Raw genomic sequence first — 22760 nt, 5'->3', positions numbered from 1 at the left:
AGAACTACTTTATTGATCTTTTTATTTACATGATATTGTGAATTGGCAATGGTGTAGAGAAAGCTATTGGGTCCATTGCCATGGCGAGAAAAACATCTTTTATATCTAAGCTGCTGTAACAGTTCAATTTGTGTTTATTCAGGCAGGTAAAGTGAGGAAACACGTATCTGAACAGGAAAAAACAGAAGAAGGACTGGGTCCCAACATCAAGAGTATTGTTACTATGTTGATGCTGATGTTGTTGATGATGTTTGCTGTCCACTGCACTTGGGTAACTAGCAATGCATACTCCAGTCCTAGTGTTGTTCTGGCTTCATACAATCATGATGGGTAAGAAAGCACTGTATATTTGAAGGCAATTTCTAAAGGCAAATTAAAAAAAAAAAAAGTTGGTGGGCTCTTGAGATTGGTATCTTGAGTTGTTTTGCCTTCCCTTTCAGCTTCTTCCATTCTATTTCTGTAATCTCAGATCTGACCTAAATATCCAATTTCTAATTCTCCCCCCCATCCCAACAAAATGGTAAAACTAGTTTTATGTAGTCAGAAGTAAAAACATCAAAATACTTGATTGACTTTTAATTTAAAAACAATTTGTAAGCTAGCTTATGTTTACAGATAATGTAAAAGATGCACGTAGTTCAACCAAGTATAAAGTCTGTACTTGAATATACTATTCAAAATACAATTTTGTCACCTCTTCAAAAGTTTTGTTTTATGACTAGCCAGCTGTCGTCATGTTAATCAAATCTCTTGAGTGCATGTCATCAGCAAACTTACTTTAGAAGAATTATGTGTGTATGCAGATTGTTTTGAGCATTGATTTAGATCTCCACAAAGCAGTAGCCAACTAGTGGTTAAATTGACGCTGACATTAGTTTGAATATAGGCTAAACTGATGCTTCTCTTTCAGCACTCGGAACATCCTGGATGATTTCAGAGAGGCATACTATTGGCTAAGACAAAATACAGATGAACATGCTCGAGTAATGTCTTGGTGGGACTATGGCTATCAGATAGCAGGAATGGCCAATCGGACTACTTTAGTTGATAACAATACCTGGAACAACAGCCACATAGCCCTGGTAAGGAAGGTAGTTTTATGTACTCTGAGGTTAAAAATATCAAAATATCTGGCTGACTTTTACTCTAAAAACAATTTCTAAGTTGTTTACGCATAGCGTGGTTTAAAGAGAATTGCTATAGAATGAGGAATGGAAGGAGCACAGAAAGGTTTGTCATATGTTAGAACTCCAGTGTGAAAGATTGCTTTCCAAATTAAAGAATTAGAATGTTTTTAATTCCCATACAAAATATCTAAATCTAAACGGTATGATCAAAATATGAAACAGTGGTGCTGATTCAATCTTGCATTACATTGAGGTAAAAAATACATGCTGCAACTAGATTATCATGGAGCAAAATTATTAGACACTAGAACTGGATAATCTTGAAATCTAATTTCCTAGTTGATTTTTTTTTCCCCTTAAATTATCTTTAAATAAAAAATTATTCTGAGAATTAAGTCTGCATCAAAATAGGGAAATGTAAATTTGTAGATATCTAAACTTGAAGCCTTCCCACAACATAACTCCTTCTGGCAGTTTTCTTTTCCTCTTCTAGTTCCTAGAGCCTCCTGGCTGATACATGGATGAGTGGGTTGGTCTCTGCTAATGTAGCCCTCCCTAGACTCTGTTTTTGAATCACTTTCCCCAGTTGTTAGCTCCAGAGCTGGTCATCTGCTACTCAGTTTTGCTAAGCAGCATTAATGTGAAATTGATCTAATTCATCAGTTTCACTGATGCCTACTGGATTCTGAGTAGCTCTGTGAAAACTGACAAGATTCAGATAAGTTTTTACTCAGTTGAAACTCGGAAAAGTTCTGAGCAGCAACAGAGTCACTAGAGCGGTCTGTGCAGACTCAGGAAGACAGCATTATATCAGTTACATTTGGTTAATAGTTGGAATGTTTTTCTTCAGAATTGCAAGGGATAGGCACAATTTTTATATATATAAATTCCCTATGTCTCAGGTGAGTAGAAATTTTAAGTCCTGCGTATTATAGGTGGAGCTGGTAGCACTGCCTATAGTTAAGGTTGCCTGACATTTCCTGTGATAAGACCTTATTTTCATTTGTTTATAACTTTTCCAAACTTTAACTGTTTGGGCTCAGATTTTCCAGGTCAGATGCCATGCATTATGATACAATCTTTAATTACATAATCACATGCTATTTTTTCCCACAGGAACCCTGCTTCATTCACTGCACAGCATATGGACAGATATGAGAATGTATCAGGATTATGTAGTGAAGGAGGCTGAGGCAGTAATCCACCAGACATTTATTGCAGTAGTTGGTGTGAAGCAAATGAGGCAGGGGATTGCAGGAAAAGAAAGGATGGTTTTATGGTTATAGAGGTTGCCTGCCACCCTAGAGAATTGGATTCTATCCTTGCCCCTACCATAGAGTTCCTGTGTGATGCAGAACAAGTCACTGAATAAAAATATTCATAGTTGATCCTAGTTGTGTTCCTTGTTTTCTGGATGCCCAATGTGAGACAGCTGGGGCAAGACTGGCAGATCCTTTTCAAACTCACTGCTTTCCAAGATAAAATCCCCCATTCTGTAGGTATGGCCTGCATTCCTTGCTCTTATATGTGTAACTTTTGCATTTGACTTTATTAATTTATTGTTTTGTTTGAATGGGCCCATCTTACCAAGCGATCCATATCACTTGATATGACTGTCCTGTCTTTATCATTCTTTACCATTCTGCCAATCTTTGTCATCTACAAATTTTATCAGCAGTGATTTTATATTTACTACAGATTCTTGATGAAAATGTTGAATAGCATCAGACCTAGTACCAATCCCTGCAGAAGGTGACTAGAAACGCCCCCATTATATGATTCCCCATTGATACATATTGTTGAGATCTGTTGATTTAGCCAGTTCTTCTTCGAGTGCTTGCTCATATCCATTCCATTAGGTGTGCGCGCGCCGAGTGCACAATCGTCGGAGAATTTTCTACCCTAGCAACACCGGCGGGTCGGCTGTGGAGCCCCCTAGAGTGGCGCCTTCATGGCGCTGAATATATACCCCAGCCGACCCGGCGCCCCCTCAGTTCCTTCTTACCGCCCCTGACGGTCGTTGGAACTGTGGAGCGCGGCATAGCTGTTCTCCACTCTCCCTAGCTTAGTTAGTTATTCACAGTTATAGTTATAGTTCTAGTTGTTTATAGTTAAATAGTTAAATAGTTTTTAAAAAATTGTTCGGTTGTTATAGTAGTTCAGGGGATTAAGGGGGTCGTCTCCCCCTTTCTCCCCCGGCCGCATGCCCAACGCTCCCGGCTTCAAGCAGTGCGCCTCCTGCGCTAAGCCTATGCCCACGAGCAACCCGCACGACTCCTGTCTGAAGTGCCTGGGAGAGTCCCATCAAACAGATAAGTGCAAGATCTGTAAGGCCTTCAGACCAAGGACCAAGAAGGAGCGGGACTTTCGGCTCCGGCAACTCCTTATGGAGGCGGCACTTAGTCCGGACGCTCCATCAACGAGTCAGGCCCCGGCACCTAGCACCTCGGTGCGCAGTGCCCCGGCGGCACCGGCCTTGCCGACCACGCGAGTGGCGTCGGACAAGCCTCCCCGGCACCGGACCTCGTCGGCACCGCAAGCACAACAAGTGCCTCGGCGCCGGTCATTATCCCCGGGGCATAAAAAAGCCCATAAGACGGGGACCTCCGTGCCGAAGACGCCGGCTCCACCAGTGCCGGGGGTAGAGCCGCGTCCGCCTGTGGAGCACCGAAAACAGGTGACTCCAGCACCGTCGACTCCGGCTCCGAGGCCGTTGAGTCCAGTGCAGATAGCGTCTCCGAGACCGGCGGTGATACAGTGCCTCCCGTCGACTCCAGAGACCTTCGCGGCGGCGAGAGACTTAATAGCTCTCACGGAGCCGGCACCGCCTCAACCACCGGCACCGACGGCACCGTTGACTCGTCCGGTCCAGTCTAGAGGGAAACCTGCCTTGATGCGCCCTCCATCGCAAGGGCTGGAACCACGGCACCGGTCCAGGTCCCGAAGCAGGTCCCCACGCCGCTCACAGTCCCGGCGCCGAATATCACCTCGGCACCGGTCGTACTCGCGGCCAAGATCTTCGTCGCGGCACCGCTCTACGTCTCGGCACCGCTATGATCGTCGGTACCGATCGACATCGAGACGTAGTTCTCGGCACCGCTATGATCGACGCTCGACGTCGAGAGGCCGCTCCCGGCACCGGGCCTACTCAAGATCACATTCCAGGTCCAGGTCTGACTCTCGGCACCGACGTAGTCATCGGCACCGATCCCGTTCTCGGCACCGTTCGCCGGCACCGCACAGGGACCGTTCATCTCTGGGCCGGCACCGTGCGGCACCGTATCATCCGGAGCTCGTCTCGGCGCGGTCGGCACCGCCATGGCCATCCAGATCAGTGTCCCGATCCTCCGATGGGGCATCGAGATCGGCATACCCCCCTCAGGGACAGGCCGATGATCCGGACATGGGCCACTGGCAGGAGGTAGCGGAGGATCCCGCTCAGGGACCTTCACACTGATCGTTTTGGACCCCGTGGGCGTACCACCAAGCTCAAGGGGCTCCACCACCATCAGCCTCTCGCTCGGTGCACTCTGAGCGAAGGGCCCCAGAGTCCACCATCTCTCGCCCTCCTCCAGGGGGCATGGAGGCTTCCGTGCCCGCACCTGACGTCCTGGACCCAGAGGCAGGTGATGCTCCGCTCCAAGGCTCATTGGACCAGGCCCCGCCCTTGGATCCCTTGCCACCTGAGGCATCTTCCTCATCTTCCCCAGATGAGGCAGTGGCGGGCACAACGAGCACGGGTCCACCCCCGATTGATCTCCGGGCACACCAGGACCTATTACGTAGGGTGGCACGTAATATGGACCTTCAGGCAGAGGAGATTGTGGAGGTGCAGGACCCCATTGTGAACATCCTCTCTGCGGATGCCCCATCCAGAGTGGCGTTACCCCTGATCCGCACGATCCAGGCTAACACCACTACGATATGGCAAACTCCTGCCTCTATCCCACCCACAGCGAGAGGGGTGGAAAGAAAGTACTTTGTCCCCTCAAAGGACTATGAGTACTTGTATACCCATCCCCAACCGTGTTCACTGGTGGTGTCATCAGTGAATGCAAGGGAGCGCCACGGTCAACAGGCCGCAGCGCCCAAATCGAAGGAGGCTAAGCGCCTCGATTTGTTTGGCCGTAAAGTTTATTCAGCCGGAGGGCTGCAACTTAGAGCGGCTAACCAGCAGGCGCTCCTGAGCCGCTATAACTTTAATTCCTGGAACTCTATGGGGAAGTTCAAGGAATTGGTTCCCCAAGACTCCAGGGAGGAGTTTGGGGCCTTGATAGAGGAGGGTAAGAAGGTGGCTCGGACCTCCTTGCAGGCCTCCTTGGACATAGCGGACTCGGCTGCGAGGACCCTGGCTTCGGGTATCGCTATGCGGAGGATCTCCTGGCTTCAGGTTTCGGGTTTGCCTCCGGAGCTGCAGCAAACCCTACAGGATCTGCCCTTTGAGGGACATGGATTGTTCTCGGACAAGATGGACTCTTGTCTGCAGAGCCTCAAGGACTCGAGAACAATCATGCGCTCCCTGGGGATGCATGTTGCGGGCCCTCAGCGCAGGCCATTTAGGCCGCAGCCTCAGCGCTTCTACCCCCCCCCGCCTCGTCAGAGACAGGACTCGGCCCGGAGGCGAGGGCGAGGTGGTAGAAGAAGGTGGACCGGCCCTCAACCCGGTCAGAACCAGGGGCCACCTAGACCACCTTCAGGCCCCAGGCAGAACTTTTGAAGGTGCGGTCGAGGACGGCGCCCCAGTCATCCCCCAGGATCCAGCCCCCTCCTTTCGGGATCGCCTTTCCCATTTCCACCATGCTTGGTCCCTTATAACTTCGGACCGTTGGGTCCTTCGCACGGTGGACAGGGGATACGCTATCCAGTTTTCTTCAATCCCCCCCTCCTCCCCCCCTTCTTCCCCGTCCCTCTTCAGGGACCCTTCTCACGAGCAACTTCTTATTCAGGAAGTTTCTACGCTCCTTGCTATGGGGGCCATAGAGGAGGTTCCAGTAGAGTTAAGGGGCAGGGGATTTTATTCCCGGTACTTCCTCATTCCCAAGTCCAAAGGAGGTCTGCGACCCATCTTGGACTTGCGCGGACTCAACAAATTCGTAGTAAAGTTGAAGTTCCGCATGGTCTCTTTGGGGGCCATTATCCCTTCCCTCGATCCTGGAGACTGGTTCGCCGCCCTCGACATGAAAGACGCATACTTTCACATCGCAATTTACCCACCTCACAGACGCTTCCTGCGATTCGTGGTAAGCACGGTGCACTACCAATTTGCAGTCCTTCCCTTCGGCCTATCCTCGGCCCCAAGAGTGTTCACGAAATGTATGGCTGTCGTGGCAGCGTACCTTCGTCGGCAAGGGATACAGGTGTTCCCGTACCTAGACGACTGGCTGGTACACGGTCGCACCAAAGAGCAAGTTCCAGCTCACGTCCACATAATAGTGCACACATTCAACGAGTTGGGCATCCTACTCAACAAGGACAAATCCACTCTAGAACCTACCCAGAGAATAGAATTCATCGGCGCAGTTCTAGACTCCAGACATGCACAAGCCATCCTGCCAGACAACCGCTTTGGCACCATCACGAGCCTCATTCAAGGGCTCAAGGCCTTCCCAACTACCACGGTGAGGTCGTGCCTTACCCTGCTGGGTCACATGGCTTCCTGCACGTACGTAACCAGGCATGCCAGACTTCGGCTTCGCCCACTCCAGACCTGGGTGTCGTCAATATACCGCCCACATCGGGACAGCCTGAACATGGTGGTCACGGTCCCGAACTCGGTCCTGACCTCCCTCACCTGGTGGCTAGATCACAATGTGGTCTGCGAGGGGATGCCATTTCACGCCCCACAACCCTCTCTGCACCTGGTCACAGACGCTTCATCTCTGGGTTGGGGCGCCCATCTCAACGAACACCATACCCAGGGCCTGTGGACTGCACCCCAGCTAGCCCTGCACATCAATGTTCGGGAACTGATGGCGGTGCGCCTGGCGTGCCAGGCATTTCTCAATCTCCTACGTGGCCGCTGTGTGTTAGTTCTCATCGACAACACCACGGCCATGTTTTACATCAACAAGCAAGGAGGAGCACGTTCGTCAATTCTATGCCAAGAGGCCATTCGCCTGTGGGACTTCTGCATTGCCCACTCAATCCATCTCATGGCATCGTTCCTCCCTGGAGTCCAGAACACTTTAGCGGACCGACTCAGCAGGTCCTTCCAGACGCACGAGTGGTCTATCCGTCCGGACATCATACATTCCGTCTTCCAGAAGTGGGGGTTTCCCCAGATAGACCTGTTTGCTTCTCGAGACAACAGGAAATGCCACGTGTTCTGCTCCCTGCAAGGTCGAGCTCCGGGCTCCCTCTCGGATGCGTTTCTCCTTCCCTGGAAAGACCACCTGTTTTATGCCTTTCCTCCGTTTCCTCTGGTCCACAAGGTACTGCTCAAATTGCGCAGAGACCAGGCACAGGTAATTCTGGTCGCTCCAGCGTGGCCGAGACAACATTGGTACACCACACTGTTGGAACTCTCGGTTCAGACACCGATCCCGCTTCCATTATGTCCGGATCTCATCTCTCAGGACCACGGCCGGCTGCGTCACCCCGACCTGCAATCACTCCACCTCACGGCGTGGCTGCTCCATGGTTCACCCAGGCAGAGCAGCAATGCTCGCACTCTGTCCAACAGATTCTGCTGAGCAGTAGGAAGCCCTCAACACGCACCACGTACCTGGCCAAGTGGAAGCGGTTCTCCTGTTGGTGCGAACAACGAGCCACGTCCCCGTTGCAGGCACCCATTCCTCTCATTTTGGAATATCTCCTCTCCCTAAAACAGCAGGGGTTGGCGATATCTTCAATTAGAGTTCACCTGGCCGCTATATCGGCCTTTCACCCAGGGGAACTCGCGTCTTCGGTATTCTCTAACCCGATGGTCGTTAGATTCCTCAAGGGCTTAGACCGGATGTACCCACAACAACGTCAGCCCGTTCAGACGTGGGACCTCAACCTGGTTCTCTCCAAGCTCACAGGTCCTCCATTCGAGCCATTGGCCACCTGTTCACTTTTGTACCTATCCTGGAAGACAGCCTTCCTCGTAGCCATCACCTCAGCAAGGCGCGTTTCTGAACTCAGAGCGCTTACATCCGAGCCCCCTTACACAGTTTTCCATAAGGATAAAGTGCAGCTTCGTCCACATCCTGCCTTTCTCCCTAAGGTGGTTTCTCCATTTCATATCAACCAGGATATATTCCTCCCGGTCTTTCATCCTAAACCACATGCTACTCGCCAGGATCAACGTTTGCATTCTCTGGACGTACGCAGGGCCCTAGCCTTCTATATTGACCGCACAAGGCACTTTAGAAAGACGACGCAACTCTTCGTTGCAGTGGCCGACCGAATGAAAGGCTCACCGGTCTCCTCACAACGTTTATCCTCCTGGATTACGTCTTGCATCCGGACTTGCTATGACCTGGCAGGTGTCTCAGCACCGCACCTCACCGCTCACTCCACGAGGGCCCAAGCTTCCTCGACTGCTTTCCTGGCGCAAGTTCCGATCCAGGACATTTGTAGAGCGGCAGTTTGGTCATCAGTCCACACATTTACAGCTCACTATGCACTAGTGCAGCAGTCCAGAGACGATGCTGCTTTCGGATCAGCGGTTTTGCACACAGCAATGTCTCACTCCGACCCCACCACCTAAGTTGGGCTTGGGAGTCACCTAATGGAATGGATATGAGCAAGCACTCGAAGAAGAAAAGACGGTTAGTCACCGTTGTAACTGTTGTTCTTCGAGATGTGTTGCTCATATCCATTCCAAACCCGCCCCCCTTCCCCACTGTCGGAGTAGCCGGCAAGAAGGAACTGAGGGGGCGCCGGGTCGGCTGGGGTATATATTCAGCGCCATGAAGGCGCCACTCTAGGGGGCTCCACAGCCGACCCGCCGGTGTTGCTAGGGTAGAAAATTCTCCGACGATCGTGCACGCGGCGCGCGCACACCTAATGGAATGGATATGAGCAACACATCTCGAAGAACAACAGTTACAACAGTGAGTAACCGTCTTTTCTTAATCTAACGTGTGCTTTGAAACTGTGTTGTGCTAATCTTCGGCTGTAATCTCTGTGCTTTAGTTCCCTCCAGTAAAATGGAGATAATACCACCCAATTTCACAGGGGTGTTGTAAAGACAAATTCATTATTTGTGAAAAACTCCGATACTATGGGGAGAGCACAATATTAATACCCATGTGGATCTTAATCATTCTGTATTCAGTACAGAGGTTGAATGGTTGTGGAGAGAAAGGGTGGAGAGAGAGAAAAGGCTTGGATCCATACACTGGATAACTGCCCAGTCACTGAACGAAGGGTCCTGTGGGGAAAAAATAGTATATGACCATGTGATTAAAGCTTGTATCATAATGTATATGCATTAGGAGACCAAATTTAATGTTGCATGGGTCACCTTAAGTCTGGCATTTCCTAGCTTTTAAGTCTTTGACTTAACAACCTTAACATTCTTTAAATTTTAATTTTTGATGTATTTTAACATAAGGAATTCGCACATAAAACAGTTGCCATAGTAATGTATATCTTAGTGATGTATTGCTATACTTTCATTTACTGTTGAGCTTCCTAAATTTAAAGTGGTGCAGGTGTTGACCTTGTAAGTGTATCTTCTTTATATCTCCACTCTTGTTTTGTTTTGTTTTGTTTTTTTAAACTCTGAAAAAACAACTGTTATATGAGAGATTCTGGCTATGGTTAATAAACTTTATTTTCTTCCCCATATATTACCTTTTGACCTAAAACTTATCTGTAGTGTTTGAACTTGAAGAGCTTGTCTTGGTGGGTTTTTTTTTTTTTTAAATCTAAATGACTCCACCCTGTAAATCTAAATCGGGGAGAACAGAGAGTGAAAAGAAAGAGAGAAACACACACATTCTTACCCCTCTCTGAAACATTTGCCTTTTGGTTATGTAGATACAATGAACTCAATGAAAGTGAAAAATGGAAAATTAAGTTGCACGTTAAATAATTTGTTGATTTGAAGTTATCACAACTCTTTTAAAAATATGTTTCATTGTGCACTGGGCCACTCTGCCAAACAGCATCTCCTTTATCTGTTGGCAATTCAAATGTAGTTTGAAGAAACAGTAGAAGAGCAAAAAAAAAGTTATTATACAACTGTCCTGTATACTGTAAAGATCAGTCCAACAGACACTGATTTTTCCCATGAAGAATAAAATAATTTTCATAGGGATTGGGTTCTTCCGTTTCCAAATAAATGGAGGAGTAATGGGTTTTCTTTAGACAGAATGAGATGAACAAGGTCTGTGAAGGGTAAATGCATGTGCTTTGGACCAGAGCCTCAGCTTGTGTTCAGTGGTGTAGCTCCATTGACTTCAGTAGAGCTACAGTTATTTACATCAGCTGAGGCTCTGGCCCTTTAGCTTGCTGGTAAGCAATTGTACAGATACTAAGATATTTGTGCCTGTAATATTGTAGGTGGGAAAAGCAATGTCATCAAATGAGACAGCAGCATATGAGATCATGAGGAGTCTGGATGTGGATTATGTTTTAATTATTTTTGGAGGTGTGATTGGCTACTCTGGTGATGATATCAACAAGTTCTTGTGGATGGTGAGAATAGCAGAGGGCGAGCATCCCAAAGATATCCGGGTAAGTGGAAATGTAAACAACACAGCTAGGAGTAGTGTGTCCCTGGCAAAATACAGTATTTCTGTGGGATCCATTTTTTGGTACCATATCTTATCTCGAATCCCATCATTAACTACAATGTCACTTTTCTAGTGTGACCTTATCACAAGGGGGAAATCTATATATTTTATTACCATTTTATTTGATAAAATGTGTTAAATCATATGGTTTTTTTAGGGTTCTTTCATGTTTGGATGGCAGAGAGTGATAGTCTGCTGTCTTTAAGTATATATGGTCTTAAAGGGTCAGTCATTTTAAAGCATTACATTTTTTAGTATGTTTCATCTATGGAATTGAAAACTGTTACTGAAAGCACAGGATATCTACTGTAATAGCCTGTGTGGGTCACAGTGTGACCATTGAGCTTTGAACTGAATCACCAAAGGGATGTTCTGAACATTTAAATAGTTACTGTTAAGGAGCTGGTTTTTTTAGTTTTTATACTACAGTTCCAGGAAATAAATTTCTACCACACTGAACTATGGGCCAATAGGAGAGTAAAATGATTTTACTTATATTGTAGGGTAGGGAATAGCCACATTTTCTAAATCAAGATGCAAGTTCTGCAGTTCTTGAATATTGCAGGAGAAGACAAGCAACAGTCTTAGTAGACAAAAGAAAATGTTGTAAAGTGAGCAGATGTAAGGGAGCAATCTGCTCAGTTAGTTAAAATTCAAGCACATGTCCAGGGACAGTAACCACAGGCCTTTGCTTGACTTTTTTTAAATTTATTGTTCTACACAATCAACAATTCCATTTCCTAAATGTTAAAATGTGTGGTTTCAAGTGTGTTGTATATACAACCTATAGTTCATGCTTATATCACAATAGCCATACACCTAGTTATGTTATTCCAGAATAATTAATAGTAGGTCAGATGCATAAAGCATAAAATACTAATTCTGGTAGATGCCCAACTAAATTATACACCTTATTTGATCAATATATCAGAATATTGGTGTTCTCCAAGAACTGTTTACTATAGAAATACCTGCAAAAACAAGTCATGTACATCTACATACAATAAATGGATTAGCAAGACCATGTCAGCTATGGGGTAAATTTGTTCAGTAAAACTGATGGTGCACAACATCTGTGCCTTAGTTACACAGATGTTATGATGTAGTTTAGGTTGAGCCTCACTTTCTGTTTAAAGGACAACTTCCCTTATATTCAAAATACAGAAGACAGCTTACACACTTCATCAAATCCCATCAGTGAGAATCTTGTGGAAGAAGGAATGAGACTTCCTTGTTGGTTTGTTTTTTAGGAAAGTGACTACTTCACTCCACAGGGAGAGTTCCGCGTAGACAAGGCAGGTTCTCCAACGTTGCTGAACTGTCTCATGTATAAAATGTCCTATTACAGATTTGGAGAAATGCAGGTTAGTGGTATCTGGAACTTTCCACTTACTTACAATTGTTTTTCAGCTCGTCAGTCATCTGTAGTTCGCTTGTTCAATGTCAGCACCAGCCCCCTGTCATTTATCAGTCCCTTATTAAAACCCCTCATATGTGTCTGTCAAGTCCCAGGTACACAGAATCTTGCTATCTCTCTACAGTTATTCTAAATGGTATTGAAAACATTTGCTTGTAGAAAGACCTCTCAGTAGCATCTATTGTGTTTGACACCTATAAACTGACTGCTAGGACCATGCGGGGTAGAGAGTTGCAGAATTGCTTTTCAGATCCAAATATTTGTTTGGGCTAAAATGAACTCCTACATCAGTTTCCACAACTGGAGAATACAGTTCCCTGGGAGATGAGATCACATCAACTTTGTAAGGATAAGGTTATCACTAGTATCTCTGAAAGTATAAAAATTTGCCATTTGTTAATTTGGTTAATTGAGATTTCTTCTTTGTAATCCAATACTACACAAATGGGCATTGAAGAAAGGTAATGAAGTATGGAATTGAATCACTTCAAATGAAACTTGAATTGCATAAGAATGCAAATGTCTTGGAGAAAAGGTTATGCCATTGCTAAATAGATCCCCCTTTTTATTTAATTTGAATTTGACATAAGGCCAAAAAAACTATTGTCATCTTGATCAGTTTTTTTATTGAATGTTAGCTTTCATTCTGCTAGTGAAGTGATGGAAATGAGTGCTATCTTAATTTGCAAAGCTAATGTCATGCTTTTGCAAAAAATTATTACCATGGTATGTAATCTTTAATTTGCTCTAGCAGTACTAGTGCTGTTCTCTAGACTTTATCTTGGACCCTTTGCTGCTGCTTTGTATTCATCTCTGTTTCCTCGGGCAGACCTTTGAAATTAGTTATTCACTGTAAGCAGTAATCTTGCTGAAGAGTTACACTTCAAGTTATTCTTTTTATGCCATAGTTTTTCATTTGTGTGGAACCGTGCTTAAATAAATACTTTCCATAAACAAATAAATGTTCACTTCCCCAGACTTTAACACTAAGGGCTGGTCCACACTAACCCCCCACTTCGAACTAAGATACGCAACGAAGTATCTTAGTTCGAACTTACTGCGGGTCCACACGTGGCAGGCAGACTCCCCCGTCGACTCCGCGTACTCCTCTCGCGGAGCAGGAGTACCTGCGTTGACGGCGAGCACTTCCGGGATCAATCCCAGAAGATCGATTGCTTACCGCCGGACCCGGAGGTAAGTATAGACGTACCCTAAGGGTCACATTGGCACCCTACTAAGACCTAAAGGCTTCACCTAATTCTCACAAATGTGTTTGAACTATTTGTTTGATAGCTGTTTCTCCTCCCACCCATTGGAATGGCATTTAGCATAAATTAAGGTTTACATCTGTGAATAAAGTTTATTAATCTTAGTTATTCATTCATGCTTTCCTTTTCCATTTTTCCCATCTGCTACTTGCCTTATTTTAAATCCATAAAACTTTCTATTCTCTTTTTCCTGTTCCCCTTTTAGTGCCCTTCCATTTCTGATACACAGCACTAAATTCATTATTCATATAAGTGAGTAGGACTCTGAGATCAGGGGGTCTTATGCCTGTTTAACTTCAGGACTGACTTTGGCATATAGAGCCAACGCAAGGAACTTTGGACATTCATACTCTTCCATGCAGCATTTTCATTGTAAAGAGAGGGTAGAGAGAAAGCATCCATGTTTATAAGGCACCGCAGGCTCTTGCACTTTGGACATTCATGCTCTCCCATCATTGTTCTTGTTTCCTTTCTGAATAAGGAAATAAGACTCACCACTGACACAGGTGACTTGGGTCATATGCAGAAGACATAGTACAAGTATCAGTCATTTGATCCGTTTCCTTTCCAGTTGTCAGAACTAGTTGAGCTCTAGTTTGGCTGACTAAAAAAAGCCGTGGCTTCAAGATTTTCTGAGCAGTAATGACATTGCACAGAAAATAATCTCTTCAGATTCTTTTCCCCATTAAAGCAGTTTAGGTCTAGCCCAGGGAATGTGGAGCACAGCTCAGTTAGCAGTGATGCATTTCATATTTTTTTCCAAACTGATGTGTAACATTAACTTTATAGCTGGATTTTCGGACACCACCAGGATTTGATCGCACACGCAATGCTGAGATCGGCAACAAGGACATTAAATTCAAACATTTGGAGGAAGCCTTTACATCAGAGCATTGGCTTGTAAGAATATACAAAGTGAAAGAACTAGACAACAGAGAGACATTGGACCATAAACCTAGAGTAACCAACATTTTACCAAAACAGAAGTATTTGTCAAAGAAGGTGGGTTCCCAGTGAAGTAACTCAAAAGGGGCAACAACCTGTTTTATTTGTTTTTAACAGTAAATCACATAGTTGGTGAGTTATATATTTCCACTAGCTAGATCTTTTTATGATACGGTTCATTCATATTAGTCTCCAATATCAGACCTGCCTGCTGGTAATAATTGTTAATTTACTGTCTGCTTAACCTGTGAGCATGTGAAGACACAAGGCTAGATTTTTTTTTTTTTAAGACAGTGTTGCTAACTGGCAATAGGCTGTGTCACTGGCTGTTACAAATCTTAAACAGCTTCATGTAAATTGAAGTATACTCTCCAAAGTACATCAATCATGTTTCAGTAACTGGCTCACCAAGTAAAAAATAATGTGGAAGTTGCTTTCTGAACCTGTTTGTAAATAGTGATGCCTAGAAGTTTCAAAATGACATTTTTGTATGAAATAAATTAAATCTGAACCTTTTGTTGATGGAACTTAAGTGTCTGGCTTCTTACTCTTTGAAATCATCTCACTTAAAATGTTCCTTTTTTTAAAACACATTTCATATTTTGGTCTTGGTGCATTATTTGTCTATTATAGTGGAGTGTTGGGGGGGGAGTAGCGTGTTGCAGAGGAAGTGAAAGGAAAAATCTTTCACAGCAACTGCTAGCCCTGTGATATGCAGTTTTTTATCCCAAGTAGGAGTCCCAAATCTTGTCAAGTGAACAATGATAGTACCACTATTAAATTAGTGTGTAACATACAATTATTAAGGATACTTTATGGATACAAAATGTTTGAACAGATTTTATCAGTGTCTGTAAGGTGTTTTGGTGGCACAGTCCAATTAGACTGTAATTAGATTGGTAGAAAGGAATCTGTTTTGAACCATTTCACTTGTAATTGGTAACTTGCCTTTAGAGTTGAAGTCATAATTTAATGCTAAACATGAATATTTTGAATTGGCCTTTATTGCCAGGGGGCCTGGAACTTCGTTTTTTCAGTTTAAACTTTATTATAAAGTGCCAATTGCAGTTTGCACTCAAACACCTGAAATTCAAGTTCTAGTATTGACATTGTTCTGGTCTGACAGCTTCTGAATAATGTTAATAATAATAAGTATTAATAACAATTATTAATAATTGTTAATAATAAACCTAACCATACTTCTGTCAGCTGTATTCCTTTAAGCTGAGCAACCCATTTGCTCTCAAACTAACACAGGATAAAAGTGTGGCCAGCATTTGGATGAGACATGTAAATTCTACATACTGTATAAATGTCTCCAATAATTATCAGTGAACCAGCAGGTTGCTAGGGTGCAAATGCAGCCAGGTGTCTTTAGATAGAGCCTTAAAGGATCTTTTGTAACTATCTGAGCAGTATCTTCCTGGCCAACCTCCAACTTGCAAAATTATTCTGACCAGATGAACCCCTGAAAATTCAACAGGCTTAAGCGGTTATGTACTTTGCCTATGCATGGTTACATAGTTATCAGTAGTAAATGAATTTATATGTATACTTGTCATATCAGTTGGTAAAATGAAAGGTGCACTCTAAATGTTACAATCAATATCTCTGCTTTCCAGCTTCTTAAAGGGATGTAGTTTCTATTTCCCTTTGTCGGTGGCCTGCAGGTGAGCCTGACAAGCAAATTGCATGTGAAATGTGCTGGAGCAGCTGCACTTCATATTCTGTTCTTTGGGACAAATGAAATACACAAGCTGACTATTTATGGTCTCCCATAGATATAAATACAAACAATGAAAATAACTCTACTACATTAGTCCTTACTTATTTTAATGAATCTGCTCAGCCTAAAATTTGGGACATCAAATAGAAAATTAAATAGCCCTCTTTGCTCATTTAATGTCATCTTAGGGCCCAACTCAGGCTCCAAAACTGATTGTGGGGGATAAAAAGGCTAGAACTCCCTTATCCTGTGCATGTTAATTTATTCCTTGAAAGCATACAGATGTTAATAGTTGCTCTAATACAGTATATCAGTAATATAGGACATAAGTTATCATGCTCGGTTTACACTAAACTACAGTTCTGTGAGTGATAGACTTAACCTGGTCATCCTCTCAAAGATGAAAACTCTGTTACCCAATACTCAGTTCTCTGGAAACTTTTCATTTCCAAGTTTGAGACTAACGTTCTCCACTGTTCTATGTCATTTTTGCTCTTTGTGTCCTTAATCAAGCTGAATTAGAATCTTTGCTCTTATTAGCATCAGCACAGTTCTGGAGACAGGACTATGCAGGATGGACTTGTGGCTCTTGCAACAAAGGGCTTTTCATACAACTTTGTGAAAGGGGAGGATGTTGGGTTTGTTTAAGTTAGTAGCCTGAGGCTAGTCTGTCATATGTTTAACAATTTTAAAATAAAAGGACAATATGAAGTAGTTTAGGCCCACTACCTAAATTTACTTAAAAAAAAGTCCAAAGATTGAAGCACAGCATTACAGTGTAAATACTAGAGCATTATAATTAACTAATACAATGTATTCTGTTTTTCTTTTTAGACTGCCAAAAGGAAGCGGGGCTACATTAAGAATAAACTAATTTTAAAGAGAGGCAAGAGACCCAACAGGAAGACAGTTTAAATACACTGTTCTGATTGCTAATATGAAGCAGTTGTCCTTGAGATAACCAGTCTTTGCCTTTAGCTCAAGTCATGTTTCACAGCAACATGAGGGTACAGAACCATCATTGGTCCAGATTATTGTACAAAATTTTCAGGCAATGTCTGATTTAAAAAATGTTGGCTTATTGAGAACAGCTGTTTTAGATTTGTAATGTGAAGCAAGACAGAGCTGCTGTCCAAGTCTAGCAGCAGATTTTTTTTCTTGGTACATATTATCCTTCAAATCTGTTGAGAATTTGGACTGATTGCACCAAAGAGCCCTCTAATTTGGTCCTTGGCACATGCATACTTGTCAATTTTTTTTTTTTTTTTTAAAAACAACATACTTCAGCTGAATAAGCAATATGTAATGTAAACTGGAATGGTGAAATCTGTAAAGTGACTAGTTTTTCCAAGCTGTTGATTTTTTTAAAACAATTAAAAGACTATGTACATCTTTGTAATTCAGCTCTTAGAAAACACAGATTACTCTCCCTTCTAGTATTTATTTACATGGGTTCATTAAATGTACTTTTTCTATTGCTGTAAATTCTTTGGTCTGGACTATAAGAGGCAAGCTACATTTTCACAAATGATAACTGGACATATTACAGTACTTGGATGATAAGTTTAAATTGAACAGGCTGCTTTTGTTTAAAAAACAATTGCAGTATTTGCTGCCTTACACAGCACAAATCTTGTATAATGTAGATATAAGGGCTAAATTTGTATCCTTCTGAAAATCTGAAGCAACATTAATGAATGCTACTGAGCACTACAACTGCTGGTGTTTCAGAACTAACGTTAAACTAATTTTGTGAAATGTTTACATGGTAAAACAAATGTACCTTTTTTTAAATTTAAAAAAAAAAGGTTGACAAGTATACAAAATCCCCTTTCTGTGGCTGTTCGGAGAGATAGAGGGTTTATAAACCCCAACCTACCTTTTTTTGTGAGGGCAGGTGAGGGGGTTTGTTTTTTGGAAAGGATTGTGTTTTTTCTCTGCATTTTTATTTAGAGTGCTTAATCAGTTGATGAAACTTCTGCTTTAGTGCTATTTGCTTTCTTTTATTTTTTTTAAAGTGACAATTGTCAAATTAAATGCACTAAAATATAAATGGAGATTGAACATGTTCACTTTCCAGCTATAGGAAACTTTATACAGACTTGAAAAATTTCTTGTTCTTTTAATAAAGTGAAAGAGAGGGTTTTTGCTGTTTATTTTCCTGCCACAGGATGCAACTCATTTTTATATAAGCAAATCTAATTTACACCAGAAGTTTGGTGTAAAATGCAGAATAGTATGTACCTTTCATGAAGAAAATGTAAATTTACAATATTCAGTGAGAATGTTACTGCTGATTTTCCCAAGGTGTAGAATATTTTTTGATTTATAAACTCCTTTTTGACCTTAATGGTTCTTTTACAGACCAATACTACAGCTGCAACATTTTCACAAAACTAAAAATTCTGGATTTCTGACCCTTTGCCCTTTTGAGATTTCATTTTACTTTGTTGCTTTAAAGCTCAATGCAGACCAGTTGTTAACTATAGGGGAAAATAAAGTTAATTCAAGTTTTGTGTTAAGGTGTCTTGTCATTTTTGCTCTTAAAATGAACTTGAAAAATTGGTGCTCTTCTACTAGCATGAATCCTTTGGCCCACTTGAGATTAAAATGTAGGATTATTACAGTTTGATCAAGCTATAAACTACATGTGTAAGAGACACTTCCACTCATTTAATCCCTTCAGTGAAGATATAATTCTACATTTGAGATCACAGCATAGCGCCAGCTAAAATGGTATAATCCGTGTCTGCATCGAGTTCACCATAGGATGAAGAAGAAAAAATTTGCCCATTATGAAACAAGGATGTCTGTTCCTTCATATGAAAATTCTCTACTTCATCATTTTTGCCTCAATCACTAAACTTGCAAAACAAAGTTAAGCTTGGACCTGCTTTAACAATGCTCTAAAGCTTTTGTTCTTCCAAAACTATTTAAGTAACCTTACTTGGTCACAAAGACTACTCCAGTTCCCAAAGTGCAAAGTTGTTGGCCTTTGTGGAAGGATTGTCAGAGCTGCTATTACTGCTTCAGTGAAGCCACAGTAATCTCTACTAATTGAACGGTGTTCCTTTTCAAGTTAAGTCTATTCCTAGAAAGTTCACAAAAATGTAGAACCCTTTGTGAATTGCTATTAAAAATGTCTTCAGGGAGCAGCTACTATCTTTCCCCACACATGCATGTTTTTAAGAGACATAATAGCTTGAGCTTTACAGTTTGCCATCTGAAAAAAGAAAGGCTATCCTGTTAAGGCACTGAACTTGAATATCCTGGTTCTGTGCCTAAATCTGATAACTTCCTGAATGACTTTAAGCAAGTCCCAGAGTCTGCTCAGTTTCTTATCCTCATACTGCAATTAGATTGAAAATTAATGAGATGTTCAGCTACTAGGGTAATTGTTATAGAAAAAATTATAAATACATTAAGGAATCTATGCTAAGCACCAGCAGCAAGTGAGGAAGTGAGCCAGCTCTATGCTGGTGGTAAGGGAAGGGGAAATTACTTACCTGTAATTCTACTTACTTGAAAATACTATGTCAGAATTTTTGATTTTCACTTCCCAGCATTGAAAAAGAACAGCAGGCTCCCTTATTAAGGAAAGTTTACCCTTGAAGGAAGTGGTAGCATAGCTGAATACAAACCATGTCAGCTACCAGCATTTCCATACCACCATGTTGCATATAAATATACTACCTTCTACTCACTTCTTTGAATTGCACCAAAGACCTATTGTGCTGGGGCTAATTCAAAATGATTAATCATGTACAAAACTCTGGGGGATGGTAGGTCAAAACTGTTGATATCTGCAGAATTACAGGTTTTCTGAAAACACCACTCAGCACATGTGATAGGGCAACTAGGGAACAGTATGGGTAAAATACTTCATCTGCCTCCACTAGGGAGTTTCTTGCCAGGTACTAGTGGAATGGTGATGTAATTACACACACATTTGAAAATCAGTTTGATTTCTTATGCTTACTGAATAACATATTTCAGCTGCTGGTTGTGTGGTTTGACCACAGAGTGCAGAGAGGTGTTCTGGTGGTCAGTCATTGACATGGAAGTCTGCTGTCTTCTAGGTGGAACCCAAACATCTGCCACCAGGCAAATCTACAAATGTCCACCTTTGAGGCAGCAGAACTCACCATTGTGGCATGCATCAGCAGCACAGAGCATCTGAATCTAATGGCAGACTAGTATGTACTAGCTTAAGCTCCTGCTCTGTGTTGCAGATGTAAATTTCCCAGGGTTGAGCCTTTCAAAGCTCTACCTGGCTATTGAGTTATAGATTACCAAGCCTTCAAGGATGGCAGTCCCAGTGGTGAAAATCCAAAGGGGGATTCTAAATGAATCCCAACATCACAGGTCAAGATTCTGGGGCACAGTATCATAATTGCAGCTAGTCACTCCTTGAGCAGAGCCACCTCTACAACAAAGGCATCATGGGACGACTGGGCAAAGAGTAGCTGTTACCTGGAATTAAGAAATGTGCACTACCCCCTTCAAGACTAGCTAGCTCTGCCCTACCCATCAGTCACTGGTCCAAAACAACCTCCTTGGGCACAGGTTATTGACTCATGCCTTAGGCATGGCTCAGAGATAAAAATCTTGCCCAGTTTCAGCTCAATGAGCTTCCTGGGAAATCTGCCAAAACTGGAAAGGCTCTTCCCCTGTAAGTTTTTGCTGTCTTAATGCACTTCTCTAACAAACATGCATTTAAAATTAGATGAATCCTTTGGCCCATTTGAGTCCAAGTATTATCCACCACCACTTGGCCTGTCCCTACCCAAACAGCTGGAATTGGGAAGAGGGCTTGTAGAACTGGGTCCTAGTGCCAGTTGTACTCCCTTTTTGTGTGGTGGGAGCCTTTCTGTTTTCTGTGCTACAGGGAGTGGTGGGGGAAATGTGGGAGGGAGGGAGGGTGGTGAAGAAAAGGGGATAAGGGAAGCAGGAGCCTAGCATGGGTTGTCCCTTCAGCAGGGTCACTGAACCCTTGCCCTGCCAAGTCCCCCACCTGGACCGCCACCCCATCAAGCCCCACTCCTCCAGCACTCAACACCCCCCCCCCCCCACTGGGCCTCAACCACTACCTGGATCCCCTGCAGTGTCCCATTACCTCTGCACCTGGAACCACCACTGAGCCCCTGTGCATCCAGATGTCCCACTGAGCCACCGGCACCCAGATTGCCCCACACTTGGATCCTGCTGGGCTGAGCCTGTCTGCCCACACCTGGTGCAGAAGGCCCAGCCCAGCCCTTGCACTATTCATAGATTCTAGGACTGGAAGGGACCTCGAGAGGTCATTGAGTCCAGCCCCCTGCCCGCATGGCAGGACCAAATACTGTCTAGACCATCCCTGATAGACATTTATCTAACCTACTCTTAAATATCTCCAGAGATGGAGATTCCACAACCTCCCTAGGCAATTTATTCGTGTTTAACCACCCTGACAGTTAGGAACTTTTTCCTAATGTCCAACCTAGACCTCCCTTGCTGCAGTTTAAGCCCATTGCTTCTTGTTCTATCCTTAGAGGCTAAGGTGAACAAGTTTTCTCCCTCCTCTTTATGACACCCTTTTAAATACCTGAAAACTGCTATCATGTCCCCCCTCAGTCTTCTCTTTTCCAAACTAAACAATGTCAGGGGCAGCCTTACTGCCCAGTCCCTGTACTGGTGGAGGCTTCAGGGTGATCTCCCACCTCAATGCAGTCAGTGCCTGTGCTCTCCGCTCCCATGCTGGAGCCACTTTTATTTATTGACAAATAAAAGTTGATTAATTTTAAAATATTGTGTGCAGGATTTTTTTTGGGGGGGGGGGGGGGGCACAGAATTCCCTCAGGAGTAAAGTCTTATCATTTAGTGTTATCAGAACATAAGTGGAATAGATCTTCCCACCAGATTTCTCCAGCTCATCTAGGTCACTCCTGCTTGTCCCTGTTGTTCATCCTACATAGACTTGAGTGAATATAGACTGTGATAGCATCAGTACCACCCGCTGAGGTCTCAGCTTTGCCAGAATTGTCTAAGACCAGAGCTCAAGACTAGATCTATATAACAAAAGCTCCAAAGGAAATATACATCAGAACCAAGCTTGTCTGTCTGAGGTATGTCCATCTTCAGAACCATAGCAATGAAGCCATGTGCTGGAAAGGGCAGCTGGCTGTGCAATATGTGCTGTTGAGTCATCTTTGCAGCCAGTTTCTTTTTCTGATTCTCAGGCCAAGGTTATGGTGTGTGGATTTTCAACAGTGGAAGAATAGTTCAAATCTAAACTGTCTTCAGTGAAACTGAAAAAAAATTCATATTAGATTGTGTAAACTCTTCTTTCTCCTCCTCTCCCCTCACATTTTTAATCATACAAAATTAGAGGGACTCTAAATGGTTTAGACCCAAATTTTAACTGTTGAATTCATATTTGTATTTGTTGGAGAAAACGCATCCACTGGTAATAGAAGGGCAGGAATCCCATTATCCAGAGCTGCTGTTTGAATGTTATCTATAGGAACTCATCAAGTTTCACGGGAGGAGCAGGAATCGATCTTGGCAAGG

The 22760-nt window shown here is 43.3% G+C and overlaps 1 protein-coding gene across 1 annotated transcript in view; it reads left to right on the top strand.

The window, feature by feature from the left end:
• STT3B (STT3 oligosaccharyltransferase complex catalytic subunit B) overlaps positions 1–18733 on the top strand; it is a 97397-nt gene extending 78664 nt beyond the window's left edge. The window contains exons 11-16 of the mRNA XM_054019849.1: positions 143–330; positions 911–1082; positions 10623–10796; positions 12106–12219; positions 14330–14542; positions 17046–18733. Of these exons, the coding sequence (XP_053875824.1) occupies positions 143–330; positions 911–1082; positions 10623–10796; positions 12106–12219; positions 14330–14542; positions 17046–17126 (942 nt within the window). The 3' untranslated portion in view covers positions 17127–18733. The remainder of the gene's footprint in view (positions 1–142; positions 331–910; positions 1083–10622; positions 10797–12105; positions 12220–14329; positions 14543–17045) is intronic.
• Positions 18734–22760: the final 4027 nt, after the last annotated feature.

The sequence above is a fragment of the Malaclemys terrapin genome, chromosome 2 (genome assembly GCF_027887155.1).
Source record: "Malaclemys terrapin pileata isolate rMalTer1 chromosome 2, rMalTer1.hap1, whole genome shotgun sequence".
NCBI classification, from domain to species: Eukaryota; Metazoa; Chordata; order Testudines; family Emydidae; genus Malaclemys; species Malaclemys terrapin.
The sequence above is the reverse complement of the archived record's forward strand: the minus strand, read 5'-3'. Positions and strand labels throughout refer to the sequence as shown.